Genomic DNA, 9939 nt, shown 5'->3' on the forward strand with positions numbered 1-9939 from the left:
CGCTTCGCTCTCCTCTTCTCAGCGCTGTTGAGTCTCTTCATTCTCCTCATCGCCGTTTACTCTTCTCAACATGTTGGAGCCACTGCTCCTCACTCCTCAATTTCTCCTTTTCTTCGTGCAGCGTTTCACTCTCCTCTTACTTAGCGTTAGGGTTTTGATTCTATTTTATTAGTCAGATTAGGAAAGTTATTGCTTATTGAAGTAAAATCCAAAATTCAAATTCAAAATTCAATAGAATCTACAACTTTTAATTATGAGATTTGCATTTTACTTAATTCATATATTGTTAATTTATGATTCTGATTTGATTTTAGCCTCTCTTCATAAACTTATTATTCATGATTTGTTGTTTTAATATTTGTTCTGTCCGAGTTATTCACTATTGTTAGTAACCAAACACTTTTTAACTTGTTAACTGTAAAGTCTACTAACTTTGCACCAGTGCGATTCAAATAACAATTTGTTCTGGTATAAAAAAAGGTATAAGAATTTGCAAGTGGCATCTAAGATGCATCACTTCTAACAAGTTTATAATCTGTTATGTATATGTAGAGTTGTTAGATTGTTCATTCTTCATAGATACACGAATATATGGAGGCATAAGGTTAAAAATGAATTCTGCCCCTATGGGGTAATAAGGGAGAATTATTAGTGAATTTTTAAGTTTATTGTGTGCTTTGTGATGATATATGTTTTTTTAAATTGCTACTGTTATTTTTAATTTGCCATATACCTAAGTTTGTTTGAAGGAATTTTTGTGAGTGAACAAATACCAAATTTTAGACATCTAATTTTTAAAATTTTAATTATATAATTTTTTTTTTAGTTTGATGCTATAGTCAGATAATCAAACTAGCTCCAAATCATTTTATGAAATCTGGTTATAATCAAACATGTCCAAAGTAATAATCAAAATCGAAAATACAAATCAAATTTCAACCTCATGTTATAATTAGCACTATAAGAAAAATATTGAGTACTGTTAGATTTACCGTTGGAAGAAATCAGACGGTATAAACCTTGTCAGTAAATGTTTATTGTCAGAATTATTTTGTCCAACGGTAATTACCTTTGGATTCTGCAACGAATTACTTGTTCAAAAAATCATTTGGTTACCGGCAGATTATTGGCTCCACAATATTTTGCTTCCCGCACTATTACCGTCGAATTATTCCCTTGGTGAATTTGACGGTAATGCCAATTTTTCTTAAAAGAAATTGTTAAATAAATTGTCAATTTTAATTTTTTATTTAAATTATTTTTCACACGATTAATAGTCAGTTTACAAATAATAAAAATCTATTATTTAAAATAAATAATAAAATATTCAAATAAATTAAAAATCAACTACATCAAATAAATATAATGAAATAATAAAACGAAAAACTAATAACTAAAGATTCAGGTAGTCTTCGTCGTCGTCCTCGTTTTCAAAGCCCTGATGAGGCGGCACAGAAGGCCGTGATGTCTGTGTACCACCAGTAGAACCACTGTCACCAGCAGCGGTGCTGCCACCAGCATGGATAATGCTAACGACGCGCATCTGAACCTGATACACCTCCATCTGAGCCTCCTCCATCTGCTGAAGTCACTCCAGGTGCTCCCTCCATTCCAGCCTATGGTTATTCGTGTCCGTCACGCATGTAAGGATCCCCTGATACCTCTCGCGATAATTGTTCAATTTCTGAACCTGCTGGGGAAGGCTACAGGTGAGCTCCTGCACCTGCAGCCTCAAATCCACGCCTTTCTCGGGATTGATGGCTCGAATGGTGGTAGAAGTGAACGATGGATTTAACGTGAAGGTGCGGAGGTTGTTGGTGAAGAACGACCCTAACCAATAATTCAATAATCAGGAAACATGAAACACTTTTAGCCATTTAAACTTACAACCCTAAATCCACTAAACTAGAATCAATAATTAGGTACTTTCATCAATTCAATAATCAGGAAACATGAAACATTTTCAGCCATTCAAACCTACAGCCTTAAATCCATTAAACTGGAATCAATAATCAGACACTTTTCAGCAATTTAATAATCAGGAAATATAGATGACTTAAAGTGATACTTGTTTCGTTTCGCCATCAAGTCAAATCGTTAACCGTACGATGGGAAGTGGTTGAGGGGCATCAGTTACCTCACTTCCGCGAGAGGACTCCAGGTTAACGGCTTCTGTCATTGGAGGCAGCGTCACCGTGGCAACGGGACGCTGAATGGTTGGAGGCGGCGGTATCGCCATGGACGGAAGGACGTAGTTGGGGTTAGGGACTATGATGAACGGCTGGTCCGCTAAACTCGCAACATATGACGTCATTGGAGTAGTCAGTGTAGAAGGAGAGGATCCAGAATTCTCGGGGATACTGGAGTCCCTTTACCACGACCACGACTATGACCACGATCAGCAGCCTGATCTGCAATACCTCTACCCGTCGTCATGTCTGCAAAGAGCAAAACCAGCCGTAACACAGTGAATCAGCATAATTCAGACAATTTCAAACAACTCCAGCAACAATATTCAGCAATTCAGTTCAATAGCACTAGATGATTTCAAAATATTTGTGAGTTAACAATAAGAAAACGATCAACAATAAGCTCAATAATGTACATAACACATATACTCAAAATAATATTCCTTACTAAAATGTCATATTTTTAAAATAAGAAAAATTTCATTGGATAATTAGAATAATGCCAATTTTTTCTTTACATTATGAATTTATATAAAACCCATTCAATAATCAATAATCAATAAAACCTCAGCATATTCTTAACCAGCAAAACCACTGCATATTCATATTCATAAACAAATTCATAAACCAATTCAATATTTCAACCACTATCATATTCTAATCAGCATCATAAATTAATCAACAATAAAATTAACAGTAATAACATAAATGAATCAAATACTTAAAATTAATATAGCATATTAAATATTAGAATAACTAAAAAAAAATTAAATGGTTACCTGTTGTTGCAGAGGAAAAATCGACTCCAGAATGTGGACGACGAACAACAGCACGCAGACAGCACAACCATGGAGGTACGGACGAGTAGTGACAACTACCCACATAGACGGAGCAAAGGCGGAGGGAGGCGCGACACGCAAGCAAGAAGCAAAGTCGAGCAGAGACGTGAGGAGGGAGAGAGGCAAAGCTAGGCAGCGGCGGTGGATCTATGGTGCGGTGCGTCAGTTCCAAGAAGGGAGAAGGGAGGGGTGTTGGTGATGGGTAGGCTGACGGCAACAGAGAGAGGGCTGTGATGGTGGTGGTGTCTACGGCGACAGATGGTGGTATTGGGGAGAGGGGAGGAAACGGTAGTTGAGTGAGAGAGAGAGTGAATCCCAAATGAGGAGGAAGAGGGTTCACGATTTGAATTTATGCCCAATTACAGTTAGATTTACCGTCAGATTTTTCTGAGAATAAACTATTAAACGTCACCAAAATGCAGCATTTCACTAATTAAGTTTACTGTTAGATTTTTCGACAGTAAAAGACGTGCCAATTTATTTTTTTCCTTCTAAATATTACTCGCGGATTTACCGCGGAACCCAAAATCCTCCGGTAATTACTTAATCTTATGAATTCGATGCCATTACTACCGGTATCTCCGACACCATTTTGCGACACTAAATCCGACGATAAATTTAATGTAACTCAACATTTTTCTTGTAGTGTAGATTATAATCAAACATGTTCAAAGTAATAATCAAACTTGAGAAATGTAAATCAAAATTCAAACTCATGTTATAATCAAACACACTTCAAATCAAACTTTAAAAATCCGGATATAATCAGACAGAAATTAACATTTAGCTTCTACTAATGTTTAGCATCCCTTTCTCAAATCTCACTGTCATCATAACCAAAAACGACACACAAACATGCACTTTTGTGTTCATAAGATATTGTTATTGATAAGACCAATATACTAATCATTGTCATTGAACAAAAATTAAAAATCAGTTGATAGTTCTAATTGTAGCCTACAAATGAAGAAAAATATTTGCTTTCATCTTGTTTTTGTTTGTTACCTTGTACCCTTTTATTCTCATTTTACATTGAAACAAAAATCTCAAATAAAGAAGCAAAATACTAGGAATAGAAGAGAAAATGCAGAAATTTAAAATGAAACATGTGACCTAAAATACAAAAATTAAAAATATAAAAATAAAAACAGAAAGAATTGGAACTCACCTTGATACAGAGAGTAAAATACAGAATCAAACAACAATAAAGAGAATTGCACCACACCAGAAGGAGAGGAAAGGAAAATTACTCTGCGCCAGAGAGAGAGAGGGAAGGGGATAGTTTTGACGTGTGGGTGAGAGTGGAGTGGGTGCGTGTTATAAAGTGAGAGTGGAGTTTATTTTTTAATTTTTGTATTTATATACGTATTTATATACTTCTTTTCTTTAATCAACCGTTTCAAACTTTAGTACTTTTTTGTGTTCTCAAATAAGTATTTTTTTTCATTTATATTCTTAAATTAATTGATAAGAGAAAATAAATTAGTTAAACAATTAGAAAGAATTATTGAAATCAAGAGTAGTTTTGCAACTTAGTTTTTAAAATTAATATTTAATTTGACTTCTAAAATTTGATTTAATTTAAATCTCAAAATTTATATTAGCAACTTGTATTAGTTTGTAAGTTAATCTCCATTAATATCGTGTTGATTTTGTACATTATTTTACTACGATTTTTTATTCTTAACTTAATTTTATGTGATTGAAACTTACTAAAATATTTAAAAATTTAATTATCTTTTTAACATTTTTATGACGATCATAGAGACGATATGAACGAATTCAATTTATAAAATTTGAAAACTCTAAAACAGCTGTCAAATTTTTAGACTCTAATAAATTTCGAGCATATAAAACCTAAACAAAAAATTTAAATCACGACAAATTAACATATCAAATCAATACGGCATAACAAAGGGGGTTAAGTATGAAGTCTTAGTTTTTATCTCTTATAACTTCAACAAGTTTGTTCTCGAATACAATTCAGTTAGGGCAAATACGTTGGGTCGCAAGTAATAAGAAATTGAATGAAAAAGTTAGCATTTTCTTGAAAACTAATTAAGTATAAGCTCAATTGAGCCTAACACTATCTAGACAAAACACGAAATCAACAAACTATAAACGTAAGAAACAATAAATAAAAAACAGGTGACAAAATTCAACTTCATCCACAGTCTTAAACTCTTTAATAACTATTCATCCACACTTTTTTCAATATAATATAATTAAAGTAGAATTGCTCTTAACTATAATAGTATTTTGATAGTTCAAGTACAACGACTTTTCTAATTAGAATAATCAGCTTAATAACTTAATTTCAATTTAAACCTAACAATCGATTAAAAAAAATTGCTAAGACCTCAGAAGCAAACAATCAATTCCTCAATAGACTATATTTTAACGAAGTAAGCATCAAAGTGGTCCTTGAAGTTACCCTCGAGGCTTAAAATAATCCCTAAACTTAAAAATTTGTCGAGATCGTCCCTGAAATTGATCTCCGGTACTCATAGTGGTCCTTCCGGTAAATTTCGTCCAGCTGGCGCAACCGGAAAGCTGACATGGCGTCGTTGGTGACACGTTAGTAGCACAACGGCTAGCTGACGTATCGCAGTAAACATTTTGGACTCAATTTGGTCCCTAATTTTAGGTTAAAAACCCTAACCCCCAATTGACTCTCTTCTTCTTTCTTCTCCATCACACACGCTGTTCTCCTCTACTCTCCGTCACACTCTTTACTCTTCATTTCTCCCTTCGATCGTCATCTTTCTCTGCGTCTATTGGATTCTGTAAACGATGATATCCCCGAACAAATTTCCGGCGGATCGAGGCTCTCCTCCTCAACCTCTAAGGTAAAATTGTATCTCAAGAGAAAAACCTAAAATTCTCTCCATTTCTCTAATATTTTGCTTTTGGATATGCACATTATTAAATGGTTATCTCTAATTTGTGGCAATATTTATTATTATTGAGTTTTATCCTGTGACCATAGAATAGGAGATTTCTGCTTTATGGTGTTTTTTAGTGCGCCAATGTTTTAGCATTTGATTGTAGTCATTATCTTAATGTTTCAGTTGTTTTAAGAACTCGGTTGTAGCCACTGGTTCAAACTTTTTATGATGATTGTTCCTACCTTACCATGCTGTCTAATATGTACTAGATTAGTTTTGATTTGTGTTTGTAGTTGGCTCAGTGCTAGTATATTACTGTGACACATTGACACAATAGACAAGATAATATTAGGAATTAGTGTGGATTGTGGACAAATTTGGTGTATCATTTACTGTAGGAAAGACATGACTATCTAATTTTATGTGACTTATCAATTAATAATGATAATATAAGAAAGTCTTGCGTGGTCTGGTCTTGGGAGAACAAGATAGTGGATGCTAGATTAAGAAGATTATATTGGATGTTTGGTAGGAAAATATTTAAAAATGGACGGTTCTAACTTGTAGACAAAATTAGTAAGAGCTTGAATTTAGATGGTGTGTTTCAGTGTTTGTGGATATAGTTTCTGGTAAGATACAAAGATATTGTTTGATTTATGTAATTGATGTGGTACAGTAGGAAAAAGCTTTATTGTACTCATGAATTTCTGAGTCTCGTGACATTCTACTATGCCATACTGATTAGTGACTGGGTTTGTTCTTAGCGTGCTGATGATAATCTTTCGTTTGTAGACAAACACCATTGCAAATTATTCATGTTGCTGCAAATTTCATGAGGATATGGTCGATATACTCCATATATCGCTACTTAACCCAAAGTGGATCTTCGGTTGTTCTTTTCTTGTTTGCCTGCATAGCTCCTGCAGCAATCTTCTTTTTGATTTTGCAAAAGTCTTGGAAGGGCAGGCCACTTTCTAATACACAGATAAATTTAACTGTTTTCATCTTAGGGCAGAGTGCTATATACAAACCAATACATTCATATCCAAAGGTTTTAGTGATATGAACAGTCCTTGACTAGTACCATTTGTTTTTCAGGTTGTGCCATCCATAATAAATGGTGCTATAATAGCACTGTATTTTGTCTTGTGGGGAAAGGGATTGAGATCATGTGGACCAGTTAGGTTGGTTTTAGTATGTTTGTAGAAAATTTTAGTTTGTAAGATTAGTGTGCCATATTATTAGTCTTTAACTATGTCTTTTTACTCATGCAGCATCTTGAATGAAATTCATTCGCATAGAACCCTGATTACTGATTTACAGTTTGTCATTACCAATTGTTGTCAGCTGCCATCATTATATAGTTATTTCTTCATTATATTAGTATTGCGCATGTTGAGTGATGCTTGAAATCAGATTTTTAATTTTTTATTTATGAACTTAACATAGTTATTCTCTTTCTTACTGATTCAGAGCAATACTATTTGAGTATTCTGGTGCTGCCCTTGGGGTACTATCTGCACTGTTATATGGGAAGAGAAGCAATTTGTGGAAAAATGTGAAACTTTCAGATTGTAACATTCATAGATATATTATACAAATGTGTCCTCATGATGCTTCCAAATGATCGTGGGTTATTGGAGCTCACAACTGCGTTGTTAGCGCTAGCCATAACGTGTGGTTTTCGAAGATGAAGAAGACACTGAAGACTCACCTCTGGTGTGACGGAGAGTAGAGGAGAACAGCGTGTGTGATGGAGAAGAAAGGAGAAGAGAGTCAATTGAGGGTTAGGGTTTTTAACCTAAAATTAGGGACCAAATTGAGTCCAAAATGTTTACTGCGCCACGTCAGCTAGCCGTTGCGCTGCTAACGTGTCACCAACGACGCCAGGTCAGCTTTTCAGTTGCGCCAATTAGACGAAATTTACCGAAAGAACCACTATGAGTACCGGAGATCAACTTTAGGAACGATTACGACTAATTTTTAACTTCAGGGATTACTTTGAGACTCGAGGGTAACTTCAGAGACTACTTTGATGCTTACCTCATATTTTAACTTATAACTATGTATTTTAGTAAACATAAATCAATTCTTAACTTTATGAATCTTATGGAAAATATTAGAAAAACTAAATAATTATATAATTAATTAAATCAAAAAAATAAATGAAAATAAAAGTTCAAGAGAATAATTCAAAAAGATCCATCTTAACCTAAAACCACTTGGCAATTAGAAAAATTGTATCTAAGTAAACTTTTCTAGTACTCTACTTATAGGAAGCAAAAATTATATACTTATTCTCTAAGATGTGTCTATCATTATCATATCTTTTAAGGTGGCTACTACGATAAAGTTATCCTTTTTAATTTTATGTAAAGACGTTTTCTATTTTGTGGTTGTTATTGATTTAAAAGCGTATCACTAAAAGTGTTGCTTAAAGAGAAAGTGTTACCTTTAATCGTTAACTTGGCTCTGATACCAAATTTTATCATTTTCAACATTTCTTCTAACTCAAATTTTTTCAATTTCAAAATTTCTTCTAAATTTCTTAAATCCTCAGAAACTTCTTTTATTTCTACACTTTCTCTTATTTCTAACAGTTTCAATTCTTTTAAATTGTAATATGGTTTTCCAGGCATTTATAAATTTCCTAGATTTAATTCTAATTTGTTTATATTTATTCTTATTTCTATCCTTTTTATTATAAGGTCATCAATTTTGATCTGAAGATTGTTTAATTCTCTTTTATACTCCTCTATTTTATTTTTTAATTTTTTCGCTCTTTTCCTTTTTATTTTATTTTCTGGTTTTTTAATCTTTTTATGCCTCATAAATTAGGTAATCTTATTATAATTTCTAAAATATTTTTGTTTATCATTATTTTAGAATTTCTGCAAACTCTATCATTGATTCATCACTATTTTCCAGAGATTCTATTAGTTTTTCTAACTCTTCAACTTCTTTTTTCAGTTTGTTATAGATTATTTTTAGAGCTTCAAATGCTCTTTGATTTATTTCAGAAAACTGCAAATAATTCAAACGATTTTCTCTTTCAAAGAGCTCTTGTTTCTTATCTTGATAAGTTACATATATTTCTTCCTTGTTTATCGTCATAATTTAGTATTTAGGGTTTCATTTAATTTTTCAACCTTTTTTGTTAATTCTTTTATTTCAGAGTTTTCTTCTTTAATTTTTAATTTAGATAAACTTAAAGGACTATTGATTTTAGATTCTCTTATTTGAAAATTTGATGAAACCGATCTTTTTGATGGTTCTTTTAATAATAGAACTGGGTTTTCAATAGCTTTATATTTTGGTATTTCTGTTTTTACAATTTTTTTAAAATAATTCATCAACATAATTTTTTTCTCTATTTTTAAATATTATACTATGATGGCTATTTGTTAAAGCATAATTTATTGCATATGTAATTGAAAATGGTTCATCATCTTGTTCCATTAAACTTTTTCTATGAAATTTATAAGCTAAACTTATAGATCTTCCAAGATTTTCAGTTGATAAAGGTATGGCATATCCAAGATGGGTATTAAATTTAACATTTACATTTGCCAAGTTTCCATGAACAATTCCAATTATTTGATCTATTGGGTCATCAGTAATTCTTTTGTCACAGATTGCTAGACTTATTGGTGAATTAATTCCTTTCATATATGTAGATTTGATTAAAACTTGTATGGTACTAATATGAATCCATCCAATTTTAGATCTTTTTTGTTGATCCTTAATTTTTTCAATCTGTTTACTTAATTCTTCATCATTTATCAAAGCTATTTCAAGTTCTCCATTAGCAGATTTTATTTTTACAGGGGCTTCAAGTTGAATTTTTCTATAATATTATATTTTTTCTATTAAAAATATCTTTTAAAAGACTTTGTTTATTAAAATTTTCATTTGATTTGAGATTTAGTTCTGTTTTTAGAACAGCCTGTTTTTCATTATCTAATAAAGCAGTTAATCTATAATAATCAGATTCTTCCGTTAATTCTAAACTTTCTAAATAAT

General features: G+C 32.3%; 1 protein-coding gene and 1 long non-coding RNA gene across 2 annotated transcripts; one reads left to right on the forward strand and one right to left on the reverse strand.

Moving 5' to 3' along the window:
- Positions 1 to 1220: 1220 nt before the first annotated feature.
- LOC112710579 (uncharacterized) lies at positions 1221 to 4355 on the reverse strand. Its single transcript, XR_003156906.3, has 3 exons — positions 2969 to 4355; positions 2138 to 2438; positions 1221 to 1830 (listed from the first exon to the last, which is right to left on the reverse strand). It is a non-coding gene; the product is annotated as an uncharacterized lncRNA (long non-coding RNA).
- Positions 4356 to 5821: 1466 nt separating this feature from the next.
- Positions 5822 to 7543, forward strand: LOC140175076 (uncharacterized). The gene is made up of 4 exons (XM_072201985.1): positions 5822 to 5877; positions 6709 to 6913; positions 7015 to 7100; positions 7390 to 7543. Exons 1-4 carry the CDS (start codon positions 5822 to 5824, stop codon positions 7541 to 7543), a joined length of 501 nt encoding a protein of 166 aa, XP_072058086.1.
- Positions 7544 to 9939: the final 2396 nt, after the last annotated feature.

This window comes from Arachis hypogaea, chromosome 9, assembly GCF_003086295.3.
Source record: "Arachis hypogaea cultivar Tifrunner chromosome 9, arahy.Tifrunner.gnm2.J5K5, whole genome shotgun sequence".
Lineage (NCBI taxonomy): Eukaryota > Viridiplantae > Streptophyta > Magnoliopsida > Fabales > Fabaceae > Arachis > Arachis hypogaea.